Source organism: Panonychus citri, unplaced genomic scaffold, assembly GCF_014898815.1.
Source record: "Panonychus citri isolate SS breed McGregor unplaced genomic scaffold, ASM1489881v1 Contig00029, whole genome shotgun sequence".
In the NCBI taxonomy this organism is placed as follows: domain Eukaryota; kingdom Metazoa; phylum Arthropoda; class Arachnida; order Trombidiformes; family Tetranychidae; genus Panonychus; species Panonychus citri.
This window is the reverse complement of record NW_026515434.1, coordinates 61985-80702: the sequence shown is the minus strand read 5'-3', so window position 1 is coordinate 80702 and position 18718 is coordinate 61985. Positions and strand designations below refer to the sequence as shown.

The 18718-nt window shown below is 31.6% G+C and overlaps 2 protein-coding genes across 2 annotated transcripts; both read left to right on the top strand.

The window, feature by feature from the left end:
- Positions 1-964: 964 nt before the first annotated feature.
- On the top strand, positions 965-4919 carry LOC128397362 (uncharacterized; the record flags this gene model as incomplete). The annotated part of the gene is made up of 5 exons (XM_053358074.1): positions 965-1547; positions 1621-1890; positions 1985-2303; positions 3796-4421; positions 4509-4919. Coding segments are annotated over 5 exons (2202 nt in total), but the record flags the coding sequence as incomplete, so codon positions are not given.
- Positions 4920-6569: 1650 nt separating this feature from the next.
- LOC128397361 (maestro heat-like repeat-containing protein family member 1) lies at positions 6570-14198 on the top strand. Its single transcript, XM_053358073.1, has 8 exons — positions 6570-6713; positions 7401-7548; positions 7695-7858; positions 8449-12510; positions 12584-12772; positions 12875-13018; positions 13099-13236; positions 13323-14198. Exons 2-8 carry the CDS (start codon positions 7524-7526, stop codon positions 13482-13484), a joined length of 4884 nt encoding a protein of 1627 aa, XP_053214048.1. The 5' UTR covers positions 6570-6713; positions 7401-7523; the 3' UTR covers positions 13485-14198.
- The last annotated feature ends 4520 nt before the right edge of the window (positions 14199-18718 follow it).

Genomic DNA, 18718 nt, shown 5'->3' with positions numbered 1-18718 from the left:
CACATAGAGAGAGAGAGTTTTAAACTTAAACCATACAAATTAACTCACAAGACAATTAAATATAATAGATAACCGGAAAGAGATTCATATTTCCGGTCATTACTTATCATCATCATCATCCTGTTGGTCAATGTCCAGTCAGAGTAATGAAAAAAATTCTTGTCTCTGGTCATCATGTTGACAAGTGAATCTGTTCAATATCATGATGATGACTTGATATCATTAACCATGAATAATGAAAGTTGATTGTTGAACTAAATTAATGAATAAAGTTGATTGTTACAATTTAATCCTTTCAACAATTTGGCAGCAATTTAACAGTTACGATAAACAGAAAGTATATTAGATTTTTTTTTCTTCTTAATTCTTAATCATCCAGAGAAAGTGTTTAAAAAACTTCAACTTGATTTAGCTGATTAAACAATTTAAATTGTTTGGGTCATTCAACTAAACTTTTTTTCTGCTTCTCAACAATTTAAAATTTCAACTAGGATTTAGTTTGAAATCATGTTGATTGTAATAATTTTCCTTTGATTACTATTTCTAAATGGTTGATAACCATTTAAACTTTAATAGACAATCTAATCTATGGCTCTCTTTTTTTTATCCCGTAACAATCAGTAAATTGTTACTGTTTCTGTTCACAATTTATATATATATCATTTTCCTAAAGGTGAAAGTCAATTCAACCTTTAGTATTTACTTCAACTACTGAACACTTTAAATGTCATTAGTGTTAATCATCATCACTTAATTGTCGTTTCAATACATTACAATGGTAAACAATTACATTGAACTGTAATCAACCGTTTGAATTTTTTTCTGTTACTTTCCAACTTTCACAATTAACAGGTAGCAATTTATAAATTGCTACAGAAAAGTAAAATTGGTTTCACCGTTTAAACCTCGAGATGAGATTTTTTATATTAATTAGAAGTTTTTTCTCTCTCTCAATGATTAACTAATTGTTCTCGATGGATTAATTTCAGGTGGACCTTGTGATCAGAATGATTTAAGTTTTGAGCTAATTACGGGCTTTGTTTATTCATCTTCATCGGAATCAATTGCAACTATACCGGGAACTTTACGATTAACTGATTGTCTCAATAGATGCCGATCCAATTCAACTTGTCAATCGCTTAACTTTGAGACGGGACTTTGTGTCCTTTTTAGTACCAGTGCCTCTAATCGTCCAGCCTCATTGAATAAATCACATTTTCCCGTGTTTACAATTTATGCACAGAAAATTTGTCTTGGTGTTACAATTGAACCGGTCTGCCAAAAATCGTGGGTCTTTGAAACTGTTCCAAGTCATATATTGACCGGTTATACCTCTAAATTGGCCTCATCTCCGACCAAATCAGATTGTATGGTTAAATGTTACACTGAGACCAGTTTTCAATGTCGATCAGCTAATTACAATCGAGCTACCGGTGAATGTAGTTTATCAGAAATGGATCGACATTCAATTGTTACACCATTTAGTACCGATCGTCACTTCAGATCAGCTCCTGGTCAAGAATATATTGAAAATAATTGTATTCAAGGTAAAAAAAAACGATCAATCAAATGACGATCAATAAATCAATCAGCTAATCAATTTCTAATCACTTATTTTAGAGCCTAAAAAATTGTGTGAATTTAAAACGATACGAGGACGATTATTGAAAACTGTTGATTCAGTTTATCCGGAGATTAAATCAACTGATGGATGTCGAGCTAAATGTTTACAATCAGAATTTCGTTGTTTCTCATTTGATCTTGGAGATCCAACAATTAGTAAAGTTTGTCGAATCTCTCATCTTGATTCATCATCAACTAATCACATAAACGATGCTTATTTTGAGATTCCTCCAGCAGTTTCCTATGAGCTTACTTCTTGTTACGATGGTAATAAATCAGCGACAATTGATTAACCTGACAAAAAGAATAACAATTAAGACTAATCATTGATATTCCCTCTTTATTACATTATTTATATTAGTCGATATTGTTTGCCGATCTCGAGATATGCTGACCAGAGTTCGAACCAACAGGATTTTCAATGGTAAAATTTACGGTAAATCGAAGCCCAATTCCTGTGTAATGGACATTAACAATAGTCTATCATTTGAATTATCGTTGGGCTATAATGATGTTGATTGTGCTGTTAAACGTGATGATGGTGCTAAATATACATCAGAAATTGTCCTTCAACATCATGATTTAATTGTCACCACCAAAGATCTTGGCCTATCTGTCCAGTGTTCATATGATTTGACCAATAAAACTGTGGTCAATACCGTTGTCTTTGAATCAGATGGGTAAGTTGATCAACAATAGTTGACACTTTCTTTCCGTACAAATTGTCACCAATTAAGTTGATTACAAAATGCAAACTTTTACTGTAAAATAATTAAGATTAACAATCAAGCCCCATGTCCAATATTGAAAGTATATGATCAGCAATTATTAAATTAAACGGCGGAAAAGTAATCATGATAACTTTCAACACAATTAGATTTATTTTTCATTCTCACCACAACTTTTAATAAATCAAATCAATTGATTCAGTAATCAAGGATTAACTGATATCCATTGATCAACCTTAGATCAGTAATGATAATATTGATTTTCCTGATTACTATTAATAATAACGATTGTAAATCTAATAGTTTACAATTTAAACTTTCCATTTCATGGTCAATCAATCATCAAATCTTTAATCATCGATGATAATTAACCTTGACCATCAACTTCCTTTGGTCAAGTTAAAGTTTTTCCACTTTATGATTAAATTTAATTTCTTTCCATCATATTAAATATACTTTCCTTCCTGTTTATTTAAATAGTAAAAGCAAAATAAATCATAATAATTAAAACATCAACAAGTTAATTAGTTACATTGATTAATTGATTCTTACACTTTGTATTAAGTGCTAAGGAAAAATCAACGGCCAGTATTTAATAACAATTTAATTTTTCTCATAACTCAGTTAATCACTTTTTAATCAGTCTAAAGATTTTTTAAATCATTATCATTAATATTTAATTCATCATTTAAACTGGATTAAAATTTGATCTTTTAAATTGTCCCATTAGTTTGTTGATTGTTCAACATTCAATTGTTAAAGTTGAAGTCTTGTTTTTTTTTATTACATTTCTGTAACTTTGTCAATCAAGGGTTAACCATTTCAGCAAACAACAATTAAATTTGATTTACTTTAAATTGTTATTACCCTGAATCTAATTGTTGACCAATCGTCATCATGATTTGGTCAATGAACCTTAATTATTTACATTGGATAAAGTTAAATAAACTCATTAGTTGATGTTATTAATAATCGAGTTGGTTAAATAATGAATGAAAAAATAAACAAGTTGTGATTAACATTGAAATTAATTTGCTTTCTCTGGGTAATTACAATTAACTAATCATGTAAACAATGATTATATTTATGTATATTATCAATGGTTAACAATCAACTTTTGTTTTACAACAATTTAAAATGATAATAATACATAACATTGAGAAAGATTTATTTCCTTGAGAAATTTAAATTACTCCTTTAATTTTGTTTTGTAATCAACTAAATGGTAACAATTAACATGGAGTAATTAAATCTTGTGTAATCTTTTATATTGTTTGCACACAATTGTAATTTTTAATTGTTAACAGTTAACAAGGTTTTCAAAGTTAATTGCTAATATGATTTACTTTGGTTTCTTTTTGTTATGTCATATTCAAAATCTAAATCAAAAGTAAAATTAAATTAATCATTGTTGTTATTTTCTTACAATTTGTTAATTGTTCAGTGAGATAATTGGTGCAGCTAAAGATGAAAGATTTGTCCACTCGTCGATCGTTGATTCCCCGAATGTGACAATTACCGTTACCGATAGACTTGGATCTCCAATTCGAGCGGCAAAGATTGGTGATCAATTAACTTTACGATTTTCAATTATCGATGAACCTTCACCGTATGAAATTTTCATCCGTTCATTAGTGGCCTCCGATGGAGTAGATGGAAGTGAAATTGAACTTATCGGTGCCGATGGTTGTCCTATTGATATCGCCGTGATGGGACCAATATCACGAATCAAAGGAGCGGCCAAAACCCTTGAGACAACCTTTGAAGCGTTTAAATTTCCGACCTCAGATATTGTCAACTTTCGAGCGGTAGTATCACCGTGTTTGGCCAAATGTCAGCCGATCCATTGTTTCTCGGATGGTTTTGATGGTTCAACCCAAGAATCATTTTCCTATGGTAAACGAAGACGAAGAAGACGAAATGTCCACCAATCGACACCACCACCAACAGAACAAGATCTAATTGTCCTACAATCGATTCGTATTCAAGATGGTTTCGATTTCATCGAAGGTAAAAATCAACCCAAACAAACACCAACCAAACGAGATGGACGATATGATATAATTAAAGGTAAGCCAAACAATCAAGTTAATAAATTATATTCCATTAGAATTAATTATCGATTAATTTGTTGACGTTTACCTTTTAACTTTTCAGACTCAAAAAGTATTCCAAATGAATTGAATTTATCTTCTCAATCATCGTACTCATCATTTAACTGCCTAACATATACTGGACTTGTATTAATCTTCAGCATTTTATTGATCACACAAATTGTTGTCCTAATTGCTTGGTCAATTTGCCGTTCATCTTGGTCGAGAAATGATCAACTTGAAAAATTAACTCTATCACGATCATTAACATCGACTAATCTATTAACAGCTAAATCCAATTATAACCACAATTTACATCATCATCATGGTAATTTTTCCGATAAATGTTTGACCATTCAACCATTTACCACGAAAGGATCAGCTTCATCCTCATCCTCATCACCATCACCTTCATTTGCTAGTCAATTGTATATATTACAATCAATGGATAATAATAAGTACCGTTAGAATCTGCTTTTAATTAGATTCTAATTGAAAAATATTGTTATTTATTCATCATTTGAATCACTTTTTTTTATACTTCTTCATGTCCATCTTTTTGTGCCAGTTTGATCATTTGACCAATATAACGATTGTTTCCTATTTGAGGAACAATTAACCATAACAATCAACAACAATTGACTTAATTAAATCATCTTGTAACTAAACCTCAATTAATCAATGTAATCAAATGTTTTCTTCAGTGTAAATCCTTAATGGAGAAGCATTTTTCCCCCTTTTACTTTTAATTGTAAATAACATTTTCCAATCTAATATTTTCGCCTCGCATTTAAATGTCCAACAACGACAACAATAATTACTATTATCAAACGAACTCAGAATCTCCCGAAGTGACCACTTCTGATGGGACAAAAATTGTTGACAATCCATTATTTGATAATCCTGAAAAGAGTTTAATCATCACAACAATAACTTTAATATTCCTCATTATCCTTTTATTGATACTTTGTAAATTTCGTTTTGGTTCAAATAATGTTGGTCCAGTTTCGTCAAATCAACAAGCTGATGGCAATGTCGGCCGTAGATGGCCGATGCTCGGTCCAAGACCTAAGGTGCAAAGTGAACTTTCTGAAAATCAAACGTATCCCCGATCACTTTCAACCAAATCGCTGTCCACTACAAGCCCAATATTACAAACATCAAAAGTTGTTGGACTTTCGAGTAACATATCACAAGGACCATCATCGACATTGAATCAATTTCGTATAAAATCATCGGCTTTTATTCAAAAACTTGTAAATTGGAAAGCAGATCGACTTGATGTTACATCTAAATGTCCGGAAAAATTTAACTCGATTAAAGTCGATGAAACTATCACTCGAAGGACGGAAAGTCCAAAATGCAAAGAAATCGTAACGTTATTACCAATTGTTTCACCGAATAAAATTATCCCACAAGTTACTATGAAAGTGATACCAATAGTTGAGAAGAAAAGTAATCAAGTCTCGAAAATAAAGGTCACATCTCAGACCAAGGCCAATTTATCGACCAAGAAACGATCATCATCATCGTCATCGGCATCATTTAAATCAAAATCTTCCAAATCAACATCACCACCACGAATTTCAATGGAACAGAAACAAAGACCAAAACAAAAATCTAGAAAATCCAAAAGCTATAGTAAAAAAATGATTGGTCGAATTGGTAATTTGAATTAATCGGTAAACAATTAAGAGTAGCAAAAAAAACTAAAATGTAAACACAATTAAAATCGCAACACCAATCAACAAAGTTTGGTCCCGTTCCGAGTCTCTATGTGACCTATTTCCATGTAAATCCAAGCAAACCAATCAAATATTAATAAATTGTTTGTAAATATTTTCCATCAACATTTATTTTCCTAAATCTCAAATAATCAATCAATCACAATTAACGGTTAATCAGGATACTATTGATAATCAGCCATCGAGTTTTGTTTACTTTGGTAAACCATTTGAACTGTTAAACTGTGAAAAACACTAGAGTCGAAAAGAAAATTAAATTAATCATCTAATCATTTAAATTAAATATTCATCATTATAATTAATGGAATAACAATTAATTTAAAATTGTAATTGAACAAAAATGGAATCCGAAAAGAGCGGGTAACAGATCAGCTGATTGAGAATTTTTTTTCTCTCTCTCCATTTCTTACTCTTTTTTTTTGTTCTCACCAATGAGTCTAGTTGTTCACTCAATATAAAAGGTGTGTTTGTTTATTAGAATTGTGATTATGTGATTATTTGTATTCTCTGGAAACAATTAAAAGGTAAAGTTAATTGTTAATTAATTTGAATCAATCGGATGATTGTTACAATTTCTTTGGATCAATGTTAACCCTTTTCTATTTCTTAAGCCTTAAATTTTTTTCCATTTTGCTTGAGGCTTTTTTTTCTAGTCAATTAGTAGACGAAATCACTAATTGTTCAATTGATTAAATTGATTAGTTAATTAATTGATTGTTTTTCTTTCTTTCTCTATCCTGTTATGTTTATTTATGATGGTTTTGTTAATCATTTTCTCTTAATCTAATCCCAAGTTCAGCTAAATCTTAGCTGTCACTTTTTCTTACTCACCTTGATTCGTTTTTGATTACCTATTTTTGACTCTTCTTTCTTAATTTAATTGTTTCTACGACAATTTAAGCTTATTACTTGGTTCGCTTTTTTTTTATTAATCTCTCTCTACCCTTTCAATTTATTTTCTATATGTTTAGTTTGATTGATTTCTCTTTTTGTTTTATTAGCTCAATTTGATTCTAAAAAATTGTGAGTTCAATTTATTTCTCTCACCGGTTCCCTAACCTGACAATTTGGGTTAACCTTTTTAAATTTTATTTCCATTTCTTTTCTGCCTGTTGATTGATTGTTTATCTCTTTCTATTCTCATAATAAAATCTAATTAATCTCTTATTGTGATGAAATTCTCACCCTTTTACTTTTTCGTTTTATTACAGATTATATGCGATTTTTGACCTTTCAAGGATAAACATTTCAATTTCTATTCTAATTTGATTTTGGAACAACAAACACATACATACATACCTCAAACTCAAATCAACCAATAATTTGGATGCAATATGGAAGTAGATACAAATTTAGAAGGTAAGAATTAATTAATCCTCTTCTTATTATCCCCTCTTTAGAAACATAACTTTTCTAAATTCGCCTCTTGATTGAAACATTTAATTCTTAAATTGATTTCTCCATTTTATCTCACTCTCACTCTCACTTTCTCTATCCTTTGACAGATTATTCTGAGCTAATTGTCGATGCTCTGGTTAAAGGATGTATGGATGAACAAGAAACTGTCAGTAATCATGTTTGCAATATAATTGTTCAATATGGAAGTAAACACTGTTCCTTAGTTCTTGCAACTTGCCTTAATTACCTGCAAAAAGATGATGGAAGAGAGGTTTGTTCATCTAATCTAATTCAATCTGATTAAATCACTCACAATCCCTTTGCTAATTAACTCTTTTTTTCTCAAGTTCAAAACCCAATCAATTGATTTTCATTTGGATATTTTCCATTTTCCATCAATCTTCATGATGATAGTTTATCAAGATACATGATGATTTATAATATATTATAAATTTTAAATTAAACATAAGTAATTGGGTTACAATATGTTATGATTAGGATGATAAAGGTCATCATCATTTTCCAGTTTAATATTATTACCATGAGCCTATTAAATATTTCCCATATTATCATCATGTTTATTAGGATTATTTTTCCATAGTTATAATGATTACCTTGCGTGGCTGCGTAATGTTTTATTGTCAGTTGATGATTAACTTAATTGTTCCACATCATATTAATCCAGCTGGAGAATTGTTTAAATGAATTCATTATATTCCAATGAATATTTTTTTTGCTGATTTTCCAGTATATGTATAATACAATTAACTCCCTCCATTTAGCAAATCTATGATGTGATTTTCATTACTCATTAATCTTATTATTTTGTTTTTGTTTTCTTATTTTTAATTTACCCTTCAGGTACGAGTTATAAGCAAGATCAAATTGATGAGCAGTATCGAAAGGGTTTGCATTGAGTTTCTAAATAAAATTGATCCCAATACTCGAGACTCATTGACTAAATTTTGTATCACCGTTATCAACAAAGATTTAGAGGAATTAACTGATTATGAAAGATACGCCAGTGGAGTAATTGTTTGTTTGAGTAAAAATCAGACAACCGATATAATGGATAAGCTTCTTGCCCAATTTGAGCCTCATTCATCACCTCCAATTGGAATATGTAAATGTCTTGGTTCCATGGCCACAGCTAATCCATTTGGAATGATGGGTTATATTAAGGCTCTCCTTGGATCTATGGTTTCCATGATAACAGTTATTCGTAAAGATGTTGTTCGAATTTTCTTTTCCGATTGTGTTGGCCAATTTGCTGAATCTATCAAGGAATATTTGTCCAACATTGATCGAGCTCCAGATCCAGCGGTTAACAAGTCTTACTTTACGGCGGAAATTGATGCACTTTTTGAAGCTTTCTATCATGAATGGCTTAATTCTCGTAACAATCGAGTTAAAGAATCTGTTATCAAAGCAATTGGAAATATGATCTCACTATTAAGTGATAAAACATTTAACGAGGGTGTACCACGTTTCATTAATTCACTTCTTCCTATGTACCGTCGGCCAACGGTTTCACTTCCATTGTCAACCAATGATTTTGAGATTGTCTATTCTTCCCAAAGTTTACATCAAGCTCTTGAGTGTATCATTGAGAGAGGATCACCCAATTTAACTCGACCTCAAATGGAAACAATTGTCAATATCCTGTTCACCCAAACATGTGCCTTACCCGATTATCAACAGCCCAATTCAATTCGTAATCACAATGAGATTCTCCGGTCATTTGCAACCCTTAATTCAAAATACAGTGAATACCTGATTCCATGGTTACTTGCTAAACTTGAATCCAGCTCAGAATTGGCGAAAATTGGTTCCCTTACCATTTTAAAGCATTTAATTAATGCCTCTAGTCAATTTATTGTTCCCCGTTTATCAGCAATATTTAAATCACTTCGTCGTATTTTAGATGAAGAAAATAATCGAGTTCGTCGAGCAATAACTCAAGTAATTGTTACAATCGCTCACCATGGTTATCTTGATTTGGAGGGTGGACAAGCTCTGATTAAATATATTATCACTCAATGTGCTCTAGAAGAGGAAAGTGAAGAGGATTTGGCTATTCGAAGGTCATCAACTGATGTTGATACGGTAACAAATAAAGATTTACGTACAATGTCTGACAACGTGATGAATTTACTTGTTACCACCGTAGATGATATTGAACGAGTTCTCTGGCCTCATCTCTTTGAGTATCTTGTACAACCCGAATACACGGAAGCATTACCCACCCTGTGTAAATCATTGAATCTAATGGGTGAGAAGATTAAACGTCAAGATTCAACAGGTCGATTACTTCAATCATATTTCGAGAGGATCTCACATTCACCCAAACGAGAGGCTCTACTTGCCCGTCTATCAGTAATCATTGGAGATGTACCTGAGCCTCATGTCAAAGATTCATTACATGTTTTAAAACTTATTGGACCTCATATTCATCAGAATTTCTCCTCTATGATGCCAGCTCTTGATCAATTGATTGCTGAGATAAATGAACTTGAAGAATCACGACAAGAAACTTGGAGAAATAATTGTTGCAATTTTACCACCGCTCTTTTAACCAAAATTGGAAACATGGAATTTCTTGGAGCATATATTTCATCGTTAATCGCTCAGATTCATCTCTATTATCAGAAACCTTTGTTGAAAAACTTTTATCTTATCAACATGGGAAATGCAATTCGAATGTTGAAAAATAAAGAAGTGGCCAACAATGCATTGGACATTACCTTTGACACCATTGACCACAGTTCACCTCTCGAAAGGGAAGGTATCGCTTATATGGCTGGTAAATGTGCCGCCAATCATTTGGATATGGTCCTGGTCAGTTTGGAAAAGTATGCTGAGCCTCGTCGATCGACAAGTTTACTTCATTCAATCATGGATTCAATGAGAAATGGAACTGACCCTGAATTGGAACGATTAAGATCAACTATTGTTCTCAGTTATGCTTATGTTGTTAAATACGCGGAAAGTGAACTTTTATTGACGCGACTGGAAACACCGATCCTACGAACCATCAGCACTTTCTATTCACAATCAAAAGAATGGCTTGTTCAAGCGGCTTACATTACGGCGGTCAATGTAATCGCTCACTCAGTACTTCCCGAAAATTTGAAACAAATGTACATCTTTCGTAAACGTGATGATTTACTTGATGAAATGTTGACCATTTTTCGTGCACCATCAACACCAACCCATCATTGTCAATTAGCCTTGTTGAGCATTTCCAGTCTTGTTAAACATGAACCTGTCCTTTCAGATCGAGAGAAACAAACGGTCATCGATGTTGTCGGTAGAGCGGTTTATTGTCGAGTTGGTTATGAAGAGCTGCTTAAAGCCTTTAAACGTTTATTGGAAGATTTCATTATTCGAGAGAGATCATCTCTCGATATATTGATCTTTATTGTTACCCAATTAAAGACTTGGATGAATTCTCAGTCTAATGATGGTAATAGAAACGATGCTATCGATACTGTTCATCATGTGATTGAATTTTATCACGAGAATCTCGATTCATGGATGACCTTCCTAGTTGCTGGTTCACATCGTTTCGAGTCTTTTGGATCTCTTGTCGGTTTAATTATTGCACGAATTTTCGATCCAGTTCCAAATATTCGTCTGAAAGCTTTCATGTGTCTTCGGACAATCTTTAAAATTGCCGAAAAAGTGTCCAATCGTCCAATCTCCCCAGAACCATGCCTTGAACTGTTGGGCCGTTTTATCAATCACCGTGAAGATAATGTTCCCGAGTTCACATCTGAATCAATCAAAACACTAACAAGTTATTTGGCCCAACAATTGAAACTTCGAGATTTAACACCATTACCTTTATTCAAATTTCTTTTGGACGGAATGACGGAATCACTATCCGTATGCTCGTATGGATGTTCATCTACACTCTTATCATTGGTTGACCTTTACGGGAATGATATCAAACTCAATTTACCAGATTTTATTAGTTATATCGTCCAACGGATGCCTTATGTTACTCATACACACACCAAACGAGGTCTTGAGTGTATTATCACTTCAATTGGATCTCATCAATTAAACGCTCTTCTCAATTATCTTCTTGATTGTTCCCTTATCTGGTCAAAAGATCATATTCAATTATGGCTAATCTTGGTCTCTGATCCAACTTTGTGTCCAGTTATTATTGAAAAATTGTTAGAGGTTCTCAATGAATCTCAACAAGTTTTACCTCACCCACGAAAGCAAAATGTTATGGTTGCTTCGGCTAAAACTTTGGCCGCTGTCGGTGCTTTACAAGAAATTTATGGCTCTACCGTTTCATCGCCGATCCTTATTTCCCATTTTGTCAAGGTTTTCACTTCAGTTTTTGGTACCGTTGCAAATTTCCTTAAAGCAGAATACATTCCAGCCAGTGAAGTCGATCCAATCGCCTCATCATCAAATCCTTTGGCTCCAGCACCTCCACCAGCACCGGTAGCACCATCATCAAGGAAAAATTCCTCATCAAAGAAAGAGAAAGATCGTTCAAATGTATTCCCAATCAGTATCGCCGTCCTTACCCTAAAAAATGTCCTCTACAAATGTGAACGAGACAAAGTACTTAATGAGAAAATATTCTTCCTCATGGAACAAGAAGCTGAATTCCCCGAGGCGGTTACACTCCTAGCCAAGGAAATGTGTATCAAATATCCTGCTGATATTTCAAGTCTAGTTAAAGATTTGACTCCCTTCTTACAAGATACTTCACCTCAACGTCGACTCATTCCAATTGCATTTTTCTGTGAGATTTTATCAATCGATAATTATGACCAGCAAACACTGGCCGAACCTCTTCTTCAAACTCTTCTTAACATGCTCACCGATTCATCCAATGCTATCAGGAAACTTTGCATTCGAGGATTAGGTCGACATAGTTGCCTTTCTCCAGAATTGGTAAGGATCATCTAATCATTGAAATTAGTCTTTAAATTATCTTAATATTCATAACTGTTTTCTTTTCTTTTAGAATGCCAAATTATCAAGTCCTGTTATTTCAGCTTTGTTACTCGGCTTAGAGGATAAGGATGATAAAAATGATGATGTACTTCTTGAATCAATCAAAGGATTGACCAACAATCTCGTATATCTGGAAAAATCTCAACTTGAAAATCTATGTGTACCAATTGCTATTAGATTAAAATCACTCTTTGATAAGGTAAACAAACATTTTCCAAACATTGATAATTATCTTTATATAAATTCAATTGTTTGTCTTACTAATTATTGATTTTTATGCAAAATTTGTACTTGATTACAGGAAAGTAAAAACATCCGATCATCAGCAATCCATTGCTATGGTAAATTGTGTGAAAAGGGCGGCCTTCTCCTTCAAGATGTATCAACTGAATCTTTGATTCCATTAGTTGTTTACTATAATTCAAATGTTCCCGTTGTAACTGAGGTAATTACTTGAAATTTGATAATCTAAATTGTTATATTCTTTACTAAAATCATTTACTAAATTTGTTTCCTTCATTTTAGGCTGCGAGATATGCATTAGCTAATTACGATTCAACGGCCTCTGTTCAAGATCCTTTGGGTAAATTTTTCGCAAAGGTTGTTTCAGAAAAACACTTTGTTGAGCCAACCGAATTCACTCCAAGCTTAATCAAGTTCATCGTAAGTGAAAAACTGAACAAACATTATTGTAACGGTAAATTGTCATGATTATTATTAATATTAATACGTTTTCTATTTTCTCATAGGTAAGTGAATCCAAAGGACTGATTAACGATTGGATTACAGCTTTACAGCTATACTTGAGGAGTAATCAGGATAATATCCAAGCAGCTTCGATTTACATTCTTGGTCATTTTTTCGCCTTTTCTGATGAGACAATGATCGCGAAGAGATTAAAAGTAAAATAATTGGACATTTGATTCGTTTATTACGAGAATCAAGAAGTAATCCCGTTAAAATGAGATCAGCTGAAGCTTTAGCTAAAGCTTAAGGGAGGAAGCCAAAAACAAAAAAGTCCAGACACACAATTGAAATCAACGTTTTTTTATCACGATAACAACGAAACCAAACAATTACCAAAAGCAGGAAACTATTGATTAAATAAATTTAGTGTTAAAGTGAGTGCTTTACGAAAAAAATTGCCATCGAATCAACAACGAAAAGCTGATAGTTACAATTAACCGTAGGCATTATTAAATTGTGCAATCAAATAAGTCAAGTCAAAATTGGATCAATATTATATCAAGTCAATTATTGCGATACCAGTCATATCAAGTCAAATTAATGCTAATTAATTAAATGCTGTTGTCCAATGCAACAAAATTTTAAAGTTTTCAATTAACCATTCCCAACTAATTGTGGCTTCCATCCTTATAACCAAATCAAAAGCAAAATGTATTATATTTATCATCATCCTCATCAATATTATGTTAATTATTGTGTGTATTATCATTTCCGTTACAATCAGAATATCAATTTGAGAGTGATCAACTTTTTTTAATCCTAATCACACATCATTGTAAAAAGATAAAAACAATTTACTAACAATTGAAAAAAAATCAATAGAGATTTAAAAGAAATAGTTTTTTTTCTTAATAATAAAGTCCAATTAATAACAATAACAATCTAAAAATTTTCGAATCAATAATCATTTAATAATACAAGAATACTATTAGAAACCATAATTGTCCGAGACTTTACTTCAAGAAACTTAATTTTCTAGGGACGAGAACTCAAAAATGACAATTCAGATCACTCACATAAAATTTCTTGCTTTTCTTTAAAGTCACACTCGATAAAGTACAAGCACTCAGACGTCACTTCGGCTGAATTATGCCTAGTTAATATACAAAATACAAATATAATAAAATTAGAAACGGATTACTAGAATGCTAGGAATTATTTTATTGTTTTGTTTTATCACATATCATCATTTGACGTTGCCAGTTTGTGATCAACTCTTTTTGGATGATGAGTGGATATTAAGGTAGGGGAGTTGTAGTATACACCATATTTGAAACAGCTGAATGTGGGAATATTATTTTGGTAGGACTTCCATCGGGACCAGTCATAGTTCCTGGTGTGCTTACCTCAGCAGGTGTAACTGCCGACGCAATACCAGTAGTTGAAGGGGCACGTGCTAAAGATGTTCCAATGAAAGATACCAGAACTGATACAAAAGTTAGGAAAAACTGGAAATTCATAATTATGATTCGTTGATGATGAGCGAGGATGATAACTTTATTCGAATAGAAAAAATTAAAGAGAAATTTTAATTGTTGCTATTGATCAAGAAAATGAGAATGAAATTGAAAACGGTGATGTTGCTTTTAGAACAAAATATTTATTAATAATAAAATAATATTCGTTGTTGTTTAGATTAAACTGTTGAAATGACGAAGGATCTTAAAAAACTCATCCTTTTTATGTCAACCAACGAAAACTATCTGTATGTTTTAAGCTTTAAAATAGGAAATCGTATTTCACCTGCGAAAATAAGTCACAATTCAAACAAAAAGTAATTTAAATTTCTTTTAATTTGTTTGTTAACTAATTCATCAAATATTAATAGAATCCACTGTAGTTGTTTGTAATAGGTGCCACAAATAGGTTGCCAAGTTGTACCAATAAACTTCGTCTATTATTGACAATCATTTTTACCTCACAATAAACCTAACCAGTTCAGGTTGATTCTTTCGACTTTGCACCTTAAATTAACCAGAGCAATTAAAGATTTGATCAGCACCTCGAAGTTTTAATATCCCAGGACGTGCAGTTGATACAATTAAAAAACTTATATTCCTCTGAGACTCTTCCTCCTCTCCCATAATTCATCCCTTCTCTCTCTCACACACACCTTTTCTCTTTCTTTTCTATCTCATCCTCTTATTAATCTGATTAATTATCTAATTAACACTTTTTGTTGGTCAATTTAAGACCCATTTTTTTCATTAATAACTTTTGACTCTGACCACCTCTGACATTGCTTCTATTTTTAACGGGTTTAGATTTTTGAGCTCTTTCAGTTGATTTTTTGTTCTGTGCCTGTTGTAATATTATACAATATCAATTGATTGATAAAACCTGAACAGAAAACAAACCTCTTCAATTAGATCCCACTAGCGATAAATTCATTTTTCTTTATAAAATAATAGATTTTGTTAATTAGAAGAAGTAATTAGTTAGATCAGTGAAGATCAACTAATGACTTTGGTTTTGATCAGTGAAGATCAACCAAAGTCAAATCTTCACCATTTTTCATCAATATTGTTTAATTGTTTAATTGTTCAATTTTTCTAATAATTTGTTAATTAAATAAAAATATATAATATCTATTAAATTTGTGTATAATGACCAGTGAAGACCAAATAATTGTGGTGCTAAATTGTCCTGGTCAAATGACGGTCAGTGAAGACCGTATTTGACCCTTTACATTTTAACTAAAATAGTCAAAGTTGCGTCTTGTGATTTAATTAAATAGTCAGTGAAGACTAAAGATTAACTAATCAATTAAATTGTGCTCAAAAGAAACAAATTCAACCCCTTTTTAATTTACATGTAATGTTTTCGTTACATTTGGTGGCCGTGTGTGAGGGTGAATTTGGTGAACTAATTTTCGTGCAAATCTATTCTCCAATTTAATTCGAACCATAAAATGACCTTCAAATAAACGTTAAAATCGTGGTCTCAATGTTACTTTAATGAGAAATAAAAAAAACGAACAATTAACAAATCAACAACTTACAAATCAACAACTTACAAATCAACAATTAACAAATCAACCATCAAATAATAAACCATTATAAATAATAAAAATTAAAAGATCAGCTAATCAATAATCAAAAATTAATAATAATCAATTAACAATAACATATTAATAATTAATCAAATCAATTTGTATTTAAATCAAATAATTAACACACTTTACAGATTTCCATCTATCCTTTAATTACGAAAGTAAGTCTTCTTTTTTGGTATCTTTTCTCTTCTTTTTTTTAATATCGCTACTAAGGTCAGTGAAGACCAATCTTTTAGCACGATTGTTTTTTTATCTTGTTCATTCTGACAATTGATTTTCAGCGAAATCGTTAAACGTGAGGTCAGTGAAGACCCTTGCTTCTTGATTGTTTATTCTCTCCTTAGACTATAAAATGAAAAATCCTTAACTGTCAGTGAAGACGTTATTCTCTCAATACATTCAATTATCACAAATTATCATCATATTATCATACAATTAACATTTAACATATTACTTTATCAATTATGAATTATTACTCTGATCAATTTGGATTTAATCCAATCGAATTTAACCCAACAATTAACACTATTAATTCAAGCCATGTCCTGAACAATCATATCACCATTGAGCCATTCAGAGGTGATAATGAAGATTTGATTGATTGGTTGATAAACTTTGAATTAGCTTCTAGTGCTTTAGGTCTTGGTGCTATTGAGATGTTCAAGATTATTCCCTTTTATTTGCAAGGTTCAGCTCGCAAATGGTACAACGTTACCTGTAGTCCTCATTCTTTCCGAAAAATGCCTAAAACTTATGATGAATTAAGAAATAGAATGATCTCAGACCTTTGCCCAGCTGATTATCAAGCTCATCTCTCTCATCAATTTCATTATAGCAAACAAGCGTCTAATCAGCTAACGACTAACTTTGTCTATCAGATTCAAGAATTATGTTTGAGAATGAATAAAAAGATGCCAGAAAAGCTCATGATAATCTTCATCATTGAAAGACTTTTACCTCAAGCTAAATTCATAATAACATTACAAAATCCTCAAACATTAACAGAACTTATTAATGCTGCTAAATTAGTAGATAAAACCGTCAACTCAAGAATAAAGCACAATGAAAATGAAAATTATTTGAATTCAAATCAATTACCATTTAAAATCAACCAAATCAATGAGAAACCCAACTCTTCAGTTTCTTCACTTTTTCCAATTCCACATTCAAATCTAATTCATAGAGAAATCAAATTAAATAATAACAGAGTCCAAGCAATGTTCGATACAGGTTCCGGTTTAACTCTAATCAGTAAAAATCTAGTTGATCGACTGAATTTAAACTTACAACCATACCTTGCACCTCCTCCTTTAGCTGTTAACAATAGCCCAGTTAAAATACTTGGACAAGTCAAAGTTAGAATTAAAATTTGTGACGACAAATCAGCAGTTGCAATATCAACAATTGTCCAAGTTACTGAATATTTGCCACATCAATTCGATGCTTTAATTGGTCAAGATCTAATGACAAAAGCTAATCTTATAATTGATTGTGCATCTAAAACAATTCATATTAATAATTCAAATTTGATTAATCTCACGAGTTTACCAAGTGCTAAACATTCGTTAGAGATCGAAAGGAAAACTGAAATTATTGAAAATCTTGATCAGATCGATTCGAATCAATGCAAATCCAATGAACAGAATGAACAAGAAGAAAATTTCCCCTTTTTAGAATTAGTTGATCCTCTTGAAATACCACTAGCTGAAGAGATACCAAAATTGATTGACAAAACTGCTCACGTTAATTATCCTAATCTTTACTTGGAATCAAACTCAATTAAATGTTTATCTTCACATTTTTACTCTTCACCTTACCCGAATTGTAATCCTACACTTTCATATTATCAACCCTATCACTATACGAAAGATAAAATCATCAACCTAAACTGTCATGAACCTAACGATAATGTTTTCAACTGGTTGGTACAAAGGAGTGCCGACGAAATCGATAACAAATAAATTCTATGATGCCCTTCTTGAAATATGGACTTCAACCCTTTGCTTTGGCAGAGACTGCTCAAATTTAAGTCGACGGAACTGTTGTAATATTATACAATATCAATTGATTGATAAAACCTGAACAGAAAAACAAACCTCTTCAATTAGATCCCACTAGCGATAAATTCATTTTTCTTTATAAAATAATAGATTTTGTTAATTAGAAAAAGAAATTAGTTAGATCAGTGAAGATCAACTAATGACTTTGGTTTAGATCAGTGAAGATCAACCAAAGTCAAATCTTCACCATTTTTCATCAATATTGTTTAATTGTTTAATTGTTCAATTTTTCTAATAATTTGTTAATTAAATAAAAATATATAATATCTATTAAATTTGTGTA

Excerpts from the sequence above, each read along its gene's own strand:
- LOC128397361 (XM_053358073.1), top strand. The coding sequence starts at position 7,524 with ATGGAAGTAGATACAAATTTAGAAG. Across the intron at positions 7,549-7,694 it reads AGTAGATACAAATTTAGAAG|ATTATTCTGAGCTAATTGTC; the intron begins GTAAGAATTAAT and ends ATCCTTTGACAG. Across the intron at positions 12,511-12,583 it reads GTTGCCTTTCTCCAGAATTG|AATGCCAAATTATCAAGTCC; the intron begins GTAAGGATCATC and ends CTTTTCTTTTAG.